Raw genomic sequence first — 19855 nt, forward strand, 5'->3', positions numbered from 1 at the left:
AGACTGGAAAAAAATTCAGGGAGTTCCAACAAGAAGGAGCCAGCTGGTTTAGGGGGGTGATAAATAATAGCAAATATGACCGGGAGTGGGCCACCAAGTTTAAACATGAGCACTTCAAAGGAAGGAATCCCTAGGGTGGCTAAAGCAGTCATAATCTGGAGGGCACAATTCAGCGAGCTGACTGTGTGAAATCTAAATCAGTAGAAGAGATAAAATCATTTAATATAAATGTTTTGTTAGAGAGGGATCTTACATTTTGATGAGCCATCTTAAAAAGTCTGTGCTGGGTTAGAGCTGAAGTTGAGACTATTTATTAGTTACTTTACTGTTAAGGTTTTCGTCCTGTTATTTCCTGTTTTATTTTGAAGTGTTCTCTTCTCCTCGTGTGTCTTGTTGTTTTACTTCCTGTCTTTGTTTGCTTTTCCCTCCAGTTTTGATTGTTTGCTTCGCCCTAATTAGTTGCACCTGTTTCTCGTTGTCTCCCCTAACTATATGTATTTAGTCAGAGTTTTTCCTTTGTCTAGTGTCAGTTTGTTATTTGTACTTTGTACTGCATGTCAAGCTTACAGCCGTGTTTTTGTTCCTTTTTTTGCCTGGACCTGCCCTATGGATTGGACTTTTGGATTTTTCTGCCTGCCTTTGGATTTGTTTGCCTGTTTGTACTGCTTCTTTGGATTTGACTTTTGCCTGCCTCGCCATCCCGTAAGCTTTGGACCTTCTTGTTAATAAATGTTACTAAACTGCACCCACTCTACTTATGCGTCTGCATTTGGGTCCTACTCCTGCTTTTCTGGTTCCCTGGCTTGACTACCCTACAACATTTACAGGTTAAGATTTTCACACACAACATATGAAGAGTTTATAAAATGTGTAGTTATTAATTAAACTAGCCAACAGTATATACAAGTACAGCTTGTATGAGTTGATTAATCAATTTGATGATTGACATAACATTTATTGGCAACTATTTTGATAATTAAGTCACAAACATTTCATCGTTCCAACTTTTCAAATGTGAAGATTTGCTGCTTTTCCTTTCGATTATTTTAAATAATTTTAATGTATTGTTAATAATTTTGAGGTTTGGACTGTTGGTTGGACAAAACAAGTATGGTGAAGGTGTCACTTTGGGCTCTGGGTCATTGTGATGAAATTTCTCACTATTTTCAGAATTTTTAAGAGAGAAAATAATCAGCAGATGAATCCATAATAAAAATAATTAGTCGCAGTCATATACAAAATAGTTAAAAATGAGCTCCACCTCAACCAACTACAGTATTTTTATAGTGTGGTATTAGTACTTTTACTTAAGTAAAGGATCTGAATATTTCCTCCCCCATTGTAAATGAATAATTTAACATTGCGAGAGAACCTGACAATTTAGGTACACAAAATTAACCCAACCTCTCAAGACTGCAGACTCAGAGGGCCGGTCACTAGGAGACAGCTCACCATTAACACCACACTGGTGGGAAATCTCTGGTCACACTGACGTGTGTGTGTGTGTGTGGACCAGACTGGTCTTTTGTAAAATATCAGATATCATCCAGGAGTTTTGTTATTTTTTCTATTAATCCATATGAAAGCAGTTAATACATTCTGAATAATAACTATTAATCATAAGCACAACCTTTATAGATCTTTTATTAATCTTTTAAGAATCGAAAAATGTTGCATCTTGTACTTTTCTTAAAATTTAAATGCCCTTTCTTTTATACTGTCTTTTACATCATGACTTGAGAAACAGGTTATATAATTATATAATATAATTTTAAAAGATTATGATTGAGCTTGCAGGTTCATTCTTGACGTTGGAAATAAAAGTTTGATAACATAATTGTTTCTGGAGCTTTCAGCCACATGGCGTTTGTTCAGATGTCATGGAGATGGTTTAGTTATTACATCACCTACGTTTGGAATTTGTCACATGATAACATCTTTGATCTTTGATTTGCCCCCATATATGACTCCATTCACTGATGATGACACTGAAAGCTCTGAAAAAAGTGGAACTTGTGTTAACTCTTTTGTCAGATTGTGATTACTTTTTTGTACGCAGTATTTTGTTTTTATTTTTTCAATGTATTTTTTTTGTTTCTATTTTATTTATGCTTATTTTTTCTTCATTAGTTTGTTTTGGGTGGGGTGTAATCAGTATTTCATGTTTTCACTTTTTGTTTAATTCATTTTCTAATTTGTTTTTTTTATGTTAATTATTTCATTTCTTTATCAGTATTTTTATTTGTGTTTCAGTGTTTTTAATATCCTGGCTATGGTCCTGTTTATATTAGATATTGTGGGTTAATTTCCTATTTTTAATTATTTTCATTGATTTTATCAAGTGTGGGCCTGTTTGCATCACAATGTGATGATGTTACAGCACTGCTGTTTTCATGCTGACTAAAATAACAGAGGGGTTTGATGAATCTCAGAATAAACTGTGACATTAAATGGTCATCCAGGTCAGTGACAGAGAGCTCTTCAGCTCTGACAGCAGGAATGTGTTTCTGAGGACAACCAGATCACAACACCTCTGCTATGATAACTGAGGCTATGACACTACCAGCATACCCACTGACACAACCTAAAAAACATCTTGTTCCATCCATTTGTCTAGCACTGAATCATCCATTTCCCACACACAGCTTAATGTGATTTCTGTTTTATAGTCTCCCAGCCAGACGCAACAGCACACGTCACTGGATGGGAAAAGCCCAGAGCCACCATGGCACCAATCTGTGTCCCTACGATTGGTCATGAGTGCACTGACTCACAGGCACTACAGCTTCAGATTTAAAAGGTGTCTAAAAGCAACTCATTTAAAAAAATCACCAGTATATTCCTAGATTATCTTAAGACTGAAGTATGTCTTAACAACTGACTTTAACATTCTGTATTTTAATATTTCTATCCTCTATCATTACACTAAATGTTAGAGACTTACATTCTTAGTGGTTGTGACATAAACACAGAATCATACTAACTTGTACTGTAGCGTTACTCTAGTCCTTTTTTTTATCAGGGTAAACACTGTCTTGATAGTTCTAGGGAATATTCATAAAATTCAGTAAAGCGGGGCTGAATTTAAAAATAATGCAACTCATCCTTACATACAATAGTCAGGTTCATTCAGATACATTTTCAACATACATGAATAACCATAATTATAACCATACAACATCGAACACGAGTTTAACACCACAATTTGTCAAAAAACACATTTTATTGGGGACCCAATCATTTTCCCTGGGACCCACTCAAATGACCACCTGTGGGCGCCGAGGACTCACTACATTGAAAACCTATCAACATCATTGATCAGATAATTAAAACTGGAGGGAAAAGACACAAAGGCAGGAACTGAAGTTACATGACACATGAGGAGAGGTGAGTATTACAAAATAAAACAGGAAATAACTAAACTAAAACCTCAAACCATGACATTCCCTTTGGACTGGTGTATCCCAAACGTCTTCATAAATGGACCAAACCGTGGATAACTTCAACCATCGTGATATCCTTGAATACTAAACACACTGTACAAAAAATATCTTTTCAGTCCCACTCCATTTAATCTTGCCCAATTAAAAAAATTATATAAATAAATTAAACCACATTATCAGAGGAGCTAAAAAACTACAATGTTGAATTATCAAAACATAAAAATGACATGATACCTCTTTGGAAAACAATGAATTGCATCCTCAATAAAAACAATACATACAAGCAGTTACCTAATGAATTTAAGGTTGATGGGGGTCTTATCACTGATCCACAATTAATTACCAAAAATTTTAATAGCTTTTTCTCCATTTTGAAACCTCTTACATTTTTAGTCTCTTATTAGAAAAGGGAATTGTTCCTCTTGAACTAAAAACAGCCAAGATGATCCCTATTTATAAAGATGATGACCCAGCCGTGTTCAACCATTATAGACCAATCTCCATTCTGCCTGCTATATCAATAGTACTTGAAAACCTTGTCTATCAAAGATTAATCGAACATCTCAATAAGTACAATATTATATATACACATCGCTTACACATTAAATTAATGCACTGCAGGTATTTTTTTAGACTTATCTCAGGCATTTGTCACAGTTAATCACCATATTCTTCTTCAAAAACTTTCGCATCTTGGAGTAAGAAACAATGCACTGCTCTGGTTCACCAGTTACTTTAAAGATAAACAGCAGTTTGTATCCTAAAATGGAACCAATTTTCCTTTTCTTTCTATACTCTGTGGCGTACCACAAGGCTCAATTATTGGGCCCTTATTTATTTTGATATATATTAATGACCTCCCCAATGTCTCAGATAACCTGTCTAAAATTTTATTTGCAGATGACACAAGTGTCCATTCATTCCATTCACATAAAGATCCTGACACCATCATTAAGGTGTTAAATAAATAACTTAGTAAGCTGTCTATTTGGTTTAAGTACAACAAACTATCACTTAACATAAAAAAACAAGCTCCATCTTTTAAATCAGGGATTTTTAACTCTTTGTCTAAAATTGTAATTGAGGAAACCTCATATAATGGCCATAACCACAAAAGTGGCCAAGAGTATTGGTATACTAGGCAAAACCCATCTCTTGATCAACACTGAGGTAGCCAATATGTTATATGTTAAGCCAATGGCTTATTATTAATTATTGTAAAATAGCTAGTACTCATCAGACCACACTTGAGCCTGGTATATTGTGTTCAGAAACTAGCAATAAGAATAATAAGTTGTGTACGTCAAAGAAAGGCTTGTTATTATATTGGTGTTACTACAAAGTTTATCCAGCAGAGTGTGGTGTCACTACAGTGGCAAGCAGTGTATAATGTCAGGGAGAAGAGAGAAAGAGAAGGGGCTCTCAAGAACTAGCGTCAAACTAGTAAAATACAGCTGGTCACTAATGTTTAAACCAGCACAAAAATGACAACTACCAACATAAACCACCATGTTCTGAACAGACACATTACAAAAAAAAAGTAACACTTGCATTTTAGAACATAAGGCAGCTAACTTAACAAGCTGCTTACAGCACTAGGCAGTACATGCTGGTAAATGTTGGCCGTTGCTATGGCTACAATACTCTCAGCACTGCGCAGCACATGTAGTAGAGTACCGTGTGCACAGCTGAGCAGACGTAGTGGAGTCAAAGTGGTGTGTTCATGGTAAACTGCTAACTAGTTTGTGAAAGACATTGCTGGAAAGTTAATAAACAATGAACCCATCATTTTCCCCTTTCAATATAACACTAATACAACCCTTTTCCTGATAACTGTCATGTCACTCTTATCACAATTGTTTGCTGTGTTAATGAGGAAGCTAGCCATCTATTTTGTCAGTAGCAGATTGAAAGGTAAACATTGGAGAATCTCTTGATCATTCTGCAGCTCAGCAGACAACGGTGGTTCGAGTCTGTTGAGTGTTGACCTCACGCTACATTGTCACCTAGTTGGTGAGATGCAATGCTGGAAAGTAAATAAATAACATCCCCACATTGGAGTCACAGGAGCCTGTTTTTTCAACAGATACGTTGAACGTTTCCCCTGAATGTTTATAGCAGAGGCGCTGTTTATCTCTTGACTAGGCAGCAGCGAACCAAGAGTTAATGTTTGGGACCGTTACGTTAACAGTGAAATATTGCTAAAGATGACATGTTTTGATAAGCAAGAAAAAAGTGTTTCTGATTGGAGTTCAATCCATTGAAATAATTGTTCAGAATCAGAACAAAGCTGTAGCATGAAACTCTTAGCTTGACATACGTAGTAGAGAATATGTGGTTTAGTAGAGAGCAGTGGTGGAATGTAACTAAGTACATTTAGTACTGTACTTTAGTACAATTTAGAGGTACTTGTACTTTACTTTAGTAGGCCTATTCAACAATTGACTGATACTGAACAGTACTGATGTTTATTTAGCTATTTAATTTTTTTTATTCTTTATTCAAATGGTCAGCAACTGACTGATACTGAACATACAGTACACTGGTTTTTATTGTAATTTTAACACTATTTTACTGTAATGTGTACAGTCAGATAGTGTGAAATGTATATACAGTATGTTGCTATAAATAGCAAAATGTAGGAAAATATTCAGTCACTACTCGAATTCTTCTAGTAAACCTGCCTGCGAAAAGCTTACCAATGGCAAGAGAGTTTTGGGTGGAAGTGGCGGTAAAGGGACAAAAGAGAAAAGAAGTAGCTGACAGTGTTGTCAACTTGGCGACTTAGTCACTAGATTTAGCGATTTGTCAGAAACCGCTTAGCGACTTTATTTTTAAAAAGCGTCTAGTGACAAATTTAGCAACTTACTCAGACCATCAGGGAAAAAGCGAGAAATATATTTAAATATATTATATTGTAATTCATTCATGCATGCTGCAGGTCTTCTGCCAACAGTGTCTCTTTTGCTCTCCTCTTGTGCTGTGCGCAGGCAGTCAGTGTGTGGCATGTGGGGCAGCTTCACAATATTTAAATTGTTCGTTTGATCTTCTCCCTCCTCCCTCCCTTTGTAGAATTTTTAATTTATATCTTTTTTACTTTTTTACTTCAAATACATGATATCCCTGTAGTGAGTTTGTGATTATTTGGCCAAAGATTTCTCTATCTACATTTTATACATCTTAAATTAAAGTGAGCTCTCCTTCACTGCACTAAGCTGTATGCAACTGAATGCCTAATGACGTCATCAACATTAGCTAGCTAGCTAACATTAGCATTAGTTATACTTTAATGTTACTTTGATAGCCACAAAATATTATTCAAATATTAAACGAAATATATTTTGTCCATTTCCGTCCCTGGTAATGTTTAGGGTAAAATGGGTTAAATATTTTGTGAGTTGTAATGACTGTGTTCCTAGCTAGTAGTGGCTCCACTTTAATCGGGAGGAGTCTTTGGTAAACTGGGGGAGCAGAGAGAGTTAGTCAACAGCTTGTTAAACAGGGAGTTTGTTTATTATTGTCAAGTGCATCATTTGATTTTTATATTTAAGTGTGTGTTCTGGATTTGTGTGATTTGCAGGTCTCTTTTGGAGCCTTTTTCTGGCTGCAGGAGGTTGCAATGGTAACGGTAACATTAACATGACTAGTGAGTAACATAAACTGTCAACTGCCGAAAATCTAGTTAATGTTAGCTAAACAGAGAAACAACAAAGAAACGGGTGAGGTAATGTTAACATTAGCTAGCTTTAACTATAGAGACTGTAACGTTACTGTGTCCTGAGTGAGTCGCTATGTCATTTATACACAATTTCTACATGTTAAATTTCATACGTATACGCGAACATTAACATGCCTAGTTACTATAACAAAGTGATTGATGAGAGAAAGCAGTAAGAACGGTTACGTCGCTCTTGTTAAACCTTGTAACATTACTCCATAATTTGGAGTTGTTGAAACATGTTATATTATTGTGAAGGACAGACGCACGGTCCTGGATGTGTTGACAGCACCGGTGTTGATTTGGCTAACTCATACGCCTGCAAAATCAGCAGCACTTGTTTAACGTTAGCTAACGCTAGTGTTTATAGCGAGGAGATGGCCAACTCAGGGACCCGGCGACACCATCCTTTTGCCGACTCTGGTAAAGAAAACGCTAAAGTAAATGGTTAAAACGATATTCGGTTAGACAGGTAAGAAGTTAGACCATTCCATACCATTCCGTTAACTGAAAATATTACACGATCATTTATACTAGCCTAGTAGTTAAAGGTAGTTAAAGTTAGCAAAAAAGTGGTGGACACATAGTCCTTTACTATTACTTGTAACTTTAACTACAACTTGTCCTACAAGTGGGAGTAGATTATAGAAGCACAATGTCTCACAGAGAGCATGTTGCCCCCAAATAGACAACAGTACATCTATGGTTGTGGTATACTGTAAGAGATATTTTCTACTCTGGCCCTGGTGGCTTTCAAAAAATTACTCACAGCATGCAGGCTGATAATCTTATTCCTTACCTATAGTATATCACCTATACACTCTTAATGAAACTAGAGGCCAGCACTCACTCAAATAGAACATCTATATTGTACAGAGTATAGGTGATCACAGAGACAGGAGGAGTGAGAACAGAGGTTTAACAGGCTAAAACTCAGCAGAGTTAAGAAAGTAAGAGTTAAAGTGCTTTCAGACAATCACAATTTCAGACAATTGGCTCCCTGCTACCTCTGATCCTACCAGCCTCACCTAGTATAATCTCATCATGCAGCTAAATAAAGCAAGTTGTAGCTTAAAATAGAGGAAATGGTTAGCAATATGACATAATTAATATAGCAAGTTTTACTAACTAATGTCACATATGTTGTTTATTAAAAATTAGAAACAGCGAGAGCAGCAGCACCTAGTAAAATATTTAAATTCTGACATTTTGTCCAAATGAGGGTTGCAGCGTTAGTTAACCCAAAATAAAATGTATTGTAATGGATGGAGCTTCAATAATTTTAATTTGATTATCAACTAATTATGTACCTTTTCTGTAAGTATACATGTGTATGTATAGAACATGATGCTTTTATAGGCAAGGCAATTTTATTTATGTAGTACGTTTTTTTTGTTTTGTTAAAGGTAAACTCAATGTGCATTAAACATTAAACAATAACAACAACAAGTGATGACAACCTGTGACTGACAGTTGGGTAAACACTGGTTTGAGAAATAATGTATGTTTTCTTGTGCTTGCAGGTTGATTCTGAGAATCAACTCTGATGGCTCCAAATGCACATCAAAGTCACAGATCAGTCGAAAATCTGGCAAGAAGGGCATCTCTCATCAGCATGTGATGAGCATGTGGACTTTGATGCAAAACTACTGAAATGCAACACATTTGATTTGATTTTTGTAATGCCTGTTATGCTTTTCAGCAGTATGAGTTCACATTTTAGCCATGCTAGCCTATTGTGAGCATTAGATTCGGTAGACACTATATACTGTATACACAATGTTCGTGATTATATGTATTAATGCTTTGGATTTTCTGTGTGTTACCCATTTCAGCCCAGTTTAAACTGACATAATTGTTTTAAATTTTAATAAGTAAATATTCTACAATTAAAAAGCATATTTTAAGGACAAATGTTCATCAGAAATTGTGCAATTGGATTGTTTTTTACAGGAAGATATTGCTAGCAAATTATCAGTAAAATTGTGATTATAGCTATGTACTAATTTGTGCTACTACTACTGTAATCAAACTAAACGAATACTACTTTCACTAAGTGAAAATACAATAATAATACTGAAAATGAAAATGCAGTAATAATACTGTAAATGAAAATACTGTAATTGAAATTACAGTAGTGATAATGGTACTGTAAATGAAATTACAGTAACTTACTGGAATCTAGCGGCCAGTAAGTTACTGTAAAATTTACAGTAACGCCTTTACAGTGTCATTTTTATGTATTCTTTATTTTCTCAGTATTCATTTCTAGGATTGGTTGACAATGTATATGTTAAGTTATTTAACATGTTAAAGAATATTTAACTTAAATAGTCTTTAATAAAGTTATTTGTTTAAGAAAACAGTCTTCTGAGTACTTTTGCATAGGCATATCGGTGCAAAATCAGTGCACAATCCACATAGAAAAGGTCTATTTTCATTCCAGCTCAAAAACTCACTATACTGGCCGCCATATCGGTAATCGGTGAATGTTTCCCCTCTAAAATCGGTATAGGCCTCAAAAATCCTATATCAGTCGGGTTCTAAAGTGAACCATCTCCAGATTGGTTTATTTGTTCATAGTTCCTTTAAAAAGAACCCTTCCCCCTTCTTTTCATGACATACTTGCATACAATTATCAATCAATTACCAATCAATCATACTTATTTCACATCCTTAGACCCCCTCATTACCGTACTTCCCAGTCTCAGTCTAGTATATTCTACAAAATTCTAGGGTCCAAAATATGGAATTCTCTGCCTTTACACTTTTTGAATTTGTCTTCACAGCAGTTTAAAAAGAGCCCTGAAATCACTTCTCCTAACCAATATTTTCCATATGGACAGATGGGTGCTTATGGGATGCATTGTTGTCTAGTACTATGCTAAACTATGTCTCCGTTTTTTACTGTCTAAAATGATTGATAGATACATACAAACTACACATTGCTGTAATTGTTTCCTGTAATATGCTGCCTGACTTTTCAAGCCCCTGGAGGGTTTTTAGGCAATTCTCCTTCACATTCCCTTGGAATTTATATATTGCATTTTTTAAACAAACGTTATATGTGTAAATAAAGAAACTAAACAAAAATGAGGGCTGCAACTTCTTTATTATTGATTAATTTGCAGATTATTTTCTATTATTTATTTATTATTGATTAATAGTTTGGTCTATAAAATGTCAGAAAATGGTGAAAATGCCCATTATCATTTCCTAAAGCCCAGGGTGACTTCTTTTTACTTACTAATTACTAATAAAAAAAAAGTACTTTTCTGTTGATTGACGACTTGATTAATTGCCTAACCATTTCAGCTCTAAATCCTGTATCAAACTTAGACACATCCTATACAAATATGACAAAAATGTAACTTTCCACAGAAATATAATACAATTATAATAACATAATAACAATAGAGATACAAAAATAAAATCAGGCATGATAAGGTCATTGTGCACTCACTGAGCTGAGTAAGCTACCATAACCCACTGAAATACAGCCTTCTGTATAACCATAGGAGATAATCAATACCACTAAATACTATGAGGTCACATTAGTGCCATAGACACACTGAATATCCCTCAGGCCTATAGATAAGCCTATAGGCTATAAAGAATACAGCCCAGAATTTGAGGTCACTATAAACTCCTGACTGAGGACCACAGTGGCACTATAAGTCACTATAGCAACATTATCATAATTTCATCTGAGGAGGAGCACGGCAGTCCTGGAGGCCCTTTGCAGCGTCACAACACCAGCCTGTGTCTAAATGACAGCAGGCAGCAGCAGCTCCTTACCTGTCAAGCAGGTGCTCAGCGCCAACAGGGCCGCACACACCACAGCCTGGCCGAGAAGCGGGGCCCGCATCCTGGGCAGAGCTCCGGCGACTGAGAGGGGATACGGACACCGACCGAAGGAGGAGCAGGAGGAGGTAGCGGAGGGGTGTCGGTGCTGATCATTCCCCCATCCCCTGGTGCTCAGGGAGGAGAGGACTCAGAAAATAAATAACGTATATAGAAAACCAAAACAGTTTAGGGGACGATGCAAGCGGCAGCCGTTATCCTCCGGACCCTCCTGTGTATTTGCCGCAGGGTGTCTGCTCTCCACCGCGGACCTGCAACATGGATGCACAATGTGTGACTGTAGTTTCTTCTCCTGAGCTATAGCAGAGGCACGTAAGTCTGTTACGTCAACACGCTGCGCTCCCTCCGTACCGCCTTCAGGTGCTGCTGAAGATCAAAGACAGACACGTTTATAGATAACTCACCACTACGCAATAAAACCCGACTCATTCCGTTTATAGCACTAGAGACAGATGTAGGCCAAACCCTGAGTGTCTTCCTCCATGAGGCACATTTTCTATGTTAATTTTGCATTGGGTTTAGGATACAATTTAGAAGAACTTGACAGGTACACACATTCTATATTCTGACCTCTGAATCATGGGTAAAACAGCCTCAAAATTCCCATTTGAGACAATAAAATGTTTTATTTGTTTTTTATAAATCAAAGTATTTATTTTGACATTTTCATTGAAAAATAAAGCTTTGGAAATCTGGTGAGGAAAGCCAGAGCTCAAACATACTGACTAGTTTTTTTCATTACAGAGTCTAAGACTTTTATTATATTATTATATACTTATACTTATATTATTTTACAATAGAATGTAGACACTGTGGGTGCTGTATACCAGGGGTGGAATGTAAGTAGCCTGAGTCCATTTACTAATGTAAAGTAAGTACACATTTGAGGGACCATACTTTTCTCCTCCACTACATTTAAAAATTAGTTCCACCTTGATCAAGTACAACAGTAAAATGCTACTTACTTACTCATTAATACATAAAAAATAATATAATGATTGACATATATAATATATATAGTATACTGGTCACAGGGGCCATTTTTCTACATGAGTACTTTTACTTTTGAAAGTACATTTTGCTGATACTTTAACTTAAGCAACATTTTCAATGCAAAATTTTAACTTACAATAGGGTATTTTTTACTGTGTGGTATTGCTACTTTTACTTAAAATAAAGGATCTGAAAACTTCCTCCACCACTGCTGTACACATTATTTTCTGCAACTTCTGACACATAATGCATGCTGTTTATTGCCATAAAGTTATTTCTCAAAGTCTAGAACTTTCGTATCTGATCACAACATTTGATGTTGCAGGAGTCAGAATTTCAAAAGTCTGAATAACCAAAGAAAAAAGTTTGGAAATGTCACAGCTGGATGTCCAACTTGACATTTAATTAACTTGGGTTGAATTTGTTTTTATTTGTTGTTGTTGTTATTGTTGTTGGTGTTGTTATTTTACATTTCTTCATGTTTAATATTTGTTTGTGGATAGAAAGATGCATTTGTGATCACAATAATTTCATTTGTCATTAGTACTGAGTTCTCTCCATAGATAGTAAAAAGGCTTGTTATTGCACATGTAATACAAACTGTCTGTATTTGTTTATTTATTTAATTCAGTGGTTTATTTGACAGGAACAATAGGCTGCTCATTGATTAACAGAAAAAATAAGCCACCCTAAAAATATGACATGTACCATAACATTTTTATTTAGGCCTACAACATATATAAGTTACACAGAAATAGTACATCCACCATTAAATAACGTCAGCTAATTAGAATTAGCTGGGTAAAAACTCTGATATTAAAACATCTTGGGTTAAATTAATTCTGGTTCCGCACATATCATTGCAGTTTGAATGAGAAAGTTGGTTTGTCTTCCTTATACAACCGTAGAATGGAGCACTGGTACATTTTTCTTCATAAGGCCATTTTACATGAACTGCCTCCTTATTTGTGTTCACTGATTTCAAAAACTTTGTTCATGTGGGCGAATTCTGTACGTCATTCCTTGATCTCATACTTTGGTGCTTTTAAAATTTTGCACCCTCATCTTGGTGTGAGCTACAGAGACATCTTAAACTAAATTACTTTATTAACACGGTAGATTAGAAAAACATGATTAAGGACTACTTGACCATGGAATGCACATGTCCTGTTACTGAACACTGTTAATTTATTGTCTGACATAATTTGTTATTTGTATTAAGTCTGTTGCCTGTTTCTTTTATGTGAAATTGTTATGGTGTTGGTTTGAACTCTTTACTGTTTTGTTTTAAGTCTCTTGTTTGTCTTTTTTGTGCTGACATGGCCAGAACTCCCTTGTCAAAGAGATTTGACTATATATTATTGATTTGTGAATTCTTTCTGAAATTGTCTGCTGTTTTACTCTTTTAATTTGCTATCACAGTCTTCTATTGTGGTCACAACGTTCTTTTGACCAGAATTTCTCACCCTCCACTACCTCAGAGGTCTCCTTAAAATAAGAAATGCTTGATTTCGTTTGTATCTCAATGACTTTAGAATGACCACAAACTCCTGAACAGGTTTGCTCCTGAAGTGCAGACAATAAAATCACTCTGACACAAGTTATGGAACATAAACACCACCATGATATCGCTTACTAATTCAAATCAAATGGGTGTCTAGAGGGTAGCCTTTATGTACTGTATTTGGGAGACCTTGCATGAAAACCTTTGGGATGAGTTGCTCTATATTCATAGCTCATATTTCCCAGGTTAGCCTTTCAGTAAATGTTGAATTAATTCAGCCATTTTTCCTGCATCATGATAATGTTGTTAGAGAAAACTTTCAGGCTAATAAGAGGTATGTTTATTAAATTTAACAGATAGAACAGAATCATGGTGGACATGTGTAACCAGTAACTTTAATATTGTGAACCATCATGCACACAACACCATATAACCCCTGCACTGGTACAACTAAATGGAATGCAGCCATTATTGTTAATACTTACACATTTGACGTGTCAAAATGTTCTGTGTGAGCAAGGCCAGAAATACCCTAAATTCAATAAGGTGTTGTCAGAAACCCAGCTGTTCAGTGATTTTCTTGTTGTGAAAACTCGGGCAGTTGGCAGGGTGAACTGGAGAGGTCTGCTTAGTCAGTTTCAGCCTAATTTTATGATTTAGTTTGATTAAAAAACTGGATTCTCACATAACAATCTGGCCTTGTGCAACTCTACAATGGCTTACAAACCTGGGTTGGTAATGTGTGTGTGAATGTCTGAAGTAGTAACAACAAAGACCATGAAGACAAACTGGTAATAATTAATTGATAAAGATTTATTATCAATAACAGTCATTTGTATCACACAAGTGTAAAATAAATCTAAAAGTACACTGGTCAAAAAAGAGACGGGGGGTGCAAAATAATAAATAAAATAGGGGGTGGAGAGATCAGCTAAGACACTGATGAAATTATTAAAAAAGAATATGTAAAAAAGGCAGTTTGGTAGTTCACTGGTCCATAGAAGTATTTATACATAATATATACAAGTTTTCTTTGTTAAGGAATAAAAGTGTTATTCCCACCAACACAAAAGAAATTGTCTTGTCTTGAGAAGTCAGTGTGTACATTGAGACAATGAATGAATTATATATATTTTTAAAAATCACCTTCGAGACTTTTCCACATTCTGTAAAGTATTTTCTGTTGGATAATTAGGTCCAATAATAACCAAGTGAGTTTCCAATAGCACAAACTGCATTTACAAATAAAATAAAAAAATCTAATTGCTGAAGGTTATTGAAAGCCACACAGTAGTTAAACAAGACAGACTTAAGAGCTAAATCAATTTATATGTATTTCACCAAAGACACCTCAAAGGGGATGTTCTTGCAACTCCATTATGGACTCAAGGTTGTCCATTGTGCTCACATTTATACCAGGTGAAGAGAAAATAAAGTAAGGAACTTGTGGATTGAAAGCTCAGACTTTGCAGAGGATTTTCTGTCAGATGCAAAGTTGTGAAAATTATACAGAAAAAACTACATTTATCAAAATGACGACAGCATCTGAGCCCTGCTCAGTGAAAAAAATCTGCCGAGTGATTACTATGCCTGAAACTGGTGAGAAAACTAAAAAACACTTCATGCTTTTTAAACCACATCAGATTTCAATCTTTGTCAAAAAAAAAAGAAGAAAAAAAAAAGAACACGAGCCGGATTCAGTTTGGGTCAAACAAACGGAATCACTGGTCTCTGGTCTCAGAGCCACTGGTTTTGGACTCTGCTTCTGGTGCTGCAGCTACACTTGTCTCCCTCACCTCAGGGTGCTCCTCTGTGTGCTGTGGGGCCACTGTGCTAGGGGCCACTTCCTTCTCCTCATCCTCTGCCTCCGTCCCTTCACTAGTGGGAGACTGGAAGCTGCTGTCGTCGTGTGGAGGTGGGCGGAAGTCAGATGTCACTTCCGGAGGGCTCTCTGGAATCACTTCTGTAGCTCCAGATGTGATTTCCTCGGGACAAGGCAGCGGTAGCAATGCCTCCTCCGGCACCTGCTGGTTGGAGGGTAGCTGTTCCTCCACCACCATCAGCTGGCTGTCCTCTCCCTTACACTTCTCCTCTGAAGCACTTTCAACCTTCAGAGGGACTTCTTCTTTACCCTGCTCCTCTGGATTGGCTTCCTCTTCCTTCACGACAGAACCATTTGACAATGGATGGCTGTCTGAAGCTTTGGGACTTGCAGATTCATTCTGGTTAGGAGAAGCTTTAACATCCGAGTTCTCATCCCCATCTCCATCATCCTCCGTGATGTCGTTGATGCTGGGCACCTCCATGCATGATTCGTTGGGTAGGACTGGGGAGCCTTCCACCTGGATCATGGACACCACCTGCTTCATCCTCCTCCTCTTCTGGGACTCCCCTCCTTCACCCTCAGCATACTCACCTGCTCCATCGGCATCCTCCTGGGCTCCTCCGTACTGCCCGGCCCAGTCGATGGAGGGGTTTTCTCCCAGTAGGTGCAGGCTGGGGTCACTGTTGCTGAGGACAATGCTATCCCTATACAGGTTGTGTCTCCTCTGGACTGCCACCTCTTTCACAGCTACAGACAGACATAAGAGGTTAAAATGTGCTTCGACATGATGAGTGATAAAGAAAAAATATGGGTCCTAAATTAACAATATGTTAAGTTTCAAAGTGTACTATGACTGATTCTTAACTAGATTTGTGCTCATGTCTTCAGGGGTCCTGTAATTTCCTAAAAGAAAATCCCCAAAAGGAACTTTTATGTAACTAATTTCAATTTAAGACAGTGTTGAATTGGTACACTTCCAATTATTTAATTTCAATTATTGCTTGAATAATCTAGAGAGTCAGGTGAACATACACAAATATATAATTTGTCTTGAGCATACATTTACGATACAAATCCAATCAATGCCTATAAACTCTATAACTACTGCAACTATGTTACAACTACATATATTTTCCTAGTTCTTTCTTGAAAACACAAATAAACACATTGGTACATATTGTGTGCAGTATTTCTGAGTGCTGGTTCTATTTACACTATAATTTGTAAATTATATAGTTCTTTTCAGGAGGTATACTAAGAACATACTAGAAAATTGCATTTCCTGCAGAAAATGCATGTGAATGTTGACAGCTGAAATGATTTTGAAAACATTGCTGGAAATGCAGAAATGTGAAACTGATTGCCTGAAAGCTCAAATGAATTGACTGCACTGCTGAAAACCCTGAAAGCTGAAATGTAAAATTGGCAGAATTAGAAACTGAACTGCATTACCTAAAGAAACTGAAAGCTGAAATACATTTCTAGAAAAGATGGAAGCTAAACTGAAATACTGTAAAAGCTGAAAGTTGACATGAATTGCCTGAAAAGAGAGAAAGAAGAAATGCTTTGTATTGATATCAGATAGATGAACTAAATTGCTAAACACACTGGAACAAAAAAGACATTGGCCTAAAGAGCTAAGAGTTGCAAAGCATTGAACGAAAATGCAGAAATGTGAAATAAATTGCCAGAATTAGAAACTGAACTGCATTACCTAAAGAAGCTAAGAGCTGAAACATGTTGCTGCAACAGCTGAAAGGCAAATGATATACTGCCAAAGCTGGATGTAGAAATAAAATGCCTTAAAAAACTGTGAAAGAAGATCTAAAACTCACTAGCTCCCTATTAAGATACAGTTAATTTCTAGGGATTTTATTTTGAAACAACCACCTCACCCTGAATTTTCAGCTAAGATACAGTGACCGTTGGGGGCTTTTATTTTCAAAAACTAGGTCCATCCCTAGTTTCCTGTTAACATATAGTGACCGTTGGGGGCTTTTATTTTCAAAAACTAGGTCCATCCCTAGTTTCCTGTTAACATATAGTGACTGTTGGGGGCTTTTATATTGAAAAGCCTGGCTCATCCATTTATTTTGAAAATCAGAAATGACACTGTGTATGTGTGTGTGTGTATCTGTGTGTGTGTGTACGTGCCTGCTGGGACACGCATGTATGCATACATGTGTTTCTCTACTGTATGATTTTAAATGTCCATGATTTGAGTCCTGGGATTTCATACTGTAGGTGAATGCACTTCAGAGTAACTTCTAAGTATGAATGGGAGTTAAAAGTTGAATAAACCTCATATTGCATGAATGATGTGGAACATTTTAAGGTTTGAATGTAGTTTACAGCTAAAAGTATGAACAATGTAAAAAGACTTGAAAGTGTGAGGATGTCTAAGTCCTGCATAATTAGCTCATCTTAAATCAGCTGTGTTCATCCTGAGATCAAAGGGAGATGGCAATTGCTGTGTGTGAATCCTGGCTCAGAGTTCATATCACAGTGAATTTGGCTGAGGCGCACCTCTCAAAGTCCTGCTTCTAGCTCAAAAGACCGTAACTCTAATCGCCAAGTAAAAATAGCATTAGGGAGAGGAGAACCAGCTGAAGAGGGAAGGAGCTAGGCTAAAAGCTGATGCTAACCATTTTTATCTAAATGAAACAAGTCAATCAGCAAGCGACCGACTTGCGTATAGCAAAAAGCATTCTCTGCCTGTCTGTCTGAAAACAGCGCTATTAATACCTTTCATTTCACGCTATTGAAACACATAGCCCCAAATAACATTTATGTTATTTGTAACATGGTTATATGGAAATAGATTTTAAAAAGTGAACAGTACACATGGCCAAAATGTGGAGACCGCCTTAGTATCTTATCTTTATAAAGTAATCTTTATAAATTGTATTACAAATGTTGTATTTTAGTGTATTTTCATCACATTTACATTTGTAGTCAAGCAGTAGGCAAATACATCCAGCTGCATTTCTAGCTACTGGACATTTGTTATGATGTTATATTGCCTTGAAATTTAGATTTTATACTAGGCGAGGATGAACATCGGCCTGAGGACGTCTACATGTCAGTATTGAGTTATCTCGTCAGAGCGGCCACCTACTGGCAACAGGAAGCAAGCCATGTGTGGCAACATCATCTGATCTACATCAAATTTACATTGTGTGGTCTACACTCAATATACAGCAACATCTGTTGATGTGTCGAACGCGGTCGCCATGGCAGATGAGTGACGCCATGCCAAGGAAGTGGGAGTAACTCAGCAATGTTTCAACTGATCAGCCTCAAACTGCATGTGGTTATTGATGGACCACTCTCAGGAACATTTACGTGACATTCCTGAGTCATAGTCATAGCCAATTACTGGCAAGTAATGGAAGCGAGCCACATGTAACAAACATCATCTGATCTACATGAAATTTAAGTTGTGTGGTCTACACTTGATATATGGAAGGCCATTTGCGCAAGTAACATCTTAGATATTTCTTGTTTAGACTACATTAAAATGCATGTTAACACGTAGAATTTAGTCGTGTTAACACGCTATATTTTTATACATTAACACAAGAAAAATTGATGCGTTAACACGTCGGGCAGATTTTCTACACCTTAAGACATCATGGTTTGGCGTCTTAACACTCAAATACCCATCACAGCCGACGGGTTATTCCATTCTTGTCTAATAGGGGTGTTAGAAAGGAAGTCTGAGGCACAGTGATGCATATGATGATGCACTGTTTATCCCATTCAATTTCAACTTCAATATCAATATGAGTTACAATCATTTCTAAATCTGTCTGCTTGTAATGTTACTAGTCCTACCACTAGGCGTCACTATGCACAGTCACGTTTGTGCAATCAATGAAGAAAGATGCGTTACCAGCAAGTATGAGCAACCAGGTATAATGCTGTATGCCTTATCTTTAACATGGAATTCCACTTTATATTGATAATCCTGTAATGGCTACATATGCATCACAATATTTCTTCAGAGGAAAAGAATATTTGATTTTTTAGAGATTCTACCAGCCCCTATTTCCTGGGGCTCTTAGATGTTACAGATTAAATAAATGATCAGAATCAGCTTTATTGCTTTATTGTATGTGTAGGTTTACACATACAAGGAATTTGCTTTGGTATTTTGGTCTAAAACAATAAAAATAGTAGAAATATAAGAAATAAAGCAAGTACTGCAGGCCAAGAATTATAAATCTAAAATATAAAATTGACAATAAGATATTAAAGATAAAATATATATATTAGAGTAAAATAATAAAGATATGTACAATATGACTGTTATTTAAATGACAGTTTGTGCAGGGATGTACAATGTGCAAAATATTTCCATGGGAATGTGCAAATGTTTACAGTATGAGTAAACTGTACACTGTGCCTGACAGGCAGAGCACTGCTGTAGTCAACAATGTTATGCAGGGATTTTGTCTGAAATACTCTCAGCTCAATGTATACAGAACAAATGAGTTAGTAGTGGA

The 19855-nt window shown here is 36.4% G+C and overlaps 2 protein-coding genes and 1 long non-coding RNA gene across 6 annotated transcripts in view; 1 reads left to right on the top strand and 2 right to left on the bottom strand.

The window, feature by feature from the left end:
- The window catches only part of npdc1b (neural proliferation, differentiation and control, 1b), a 50411-nt gene extending 38818 nt beyond the window's left edge, over positions 1-11593 (bottom strand). Inside the window, exon 1 of one of the 2 annotated variants that reach the window (XM_044195626.1) lies at positions 10960-11383. In XM_044195626.1, the coding sequence (XP_044051561.1) occupies positions 10960-11029 (70 nt within the window). In that variant the 5' untranslated portion in view covers positions 11030-11383. Of the gene's footprint in view, positions 1-10959 lie in introns of both variants that reach the window. The other variant, XM_044195627.1, reaches the window with a different exon arrangement.
- Positions 461-9436, top strand: LOC122875932. Its single transcript, XR_006377946.1, has 3 exons — positions 461-702; positions 7024-7089; positions 8685-9436. It is a non-coding gene; the product is annotated as an uncharacterized LOC122875932 (long non-coding RNA).
- Positions 11594-14314: 2721 nt separating the features above from the next.
- The window catches only part of niban2b (niban apoptosis regulator 2b), a 50586-nt gene continuing 45045 nt past the window's right edge, over positions 14315-19855 (bottom strand). For all 3 annotated transcript variants that reach the window (XM_044195631.1, XM_044195629.1, XM_044195630.1), the window contains one exon: positions 14315-16094. In XM_044195631.1, coding sequence (XP_044051566.1) covers positions 15244-16094 — 851 coding nt within the window. In that variant the 3' untranslated portion in view covers positions 14315-15243. The remainder of the gene's footprint in view (positions 16095-19855) is intronic.

The sequence above is a fragment of the Siniperca chuatsi genome, linkage group LG5 (assembly GCF_020085105.1).
Source record: "Siniperca chuatsi isolate FFG_IHB_CAS linkage group LG5, ASM2008510v1, whole genome shotgun sequence".
Taxonomy (NCBI): Eukaryota; Metazoa; Chordata; class Actinopteri; order Centrarchiformes; family Sinipercidae; genus Siniperca; species Siniperca chuatsi.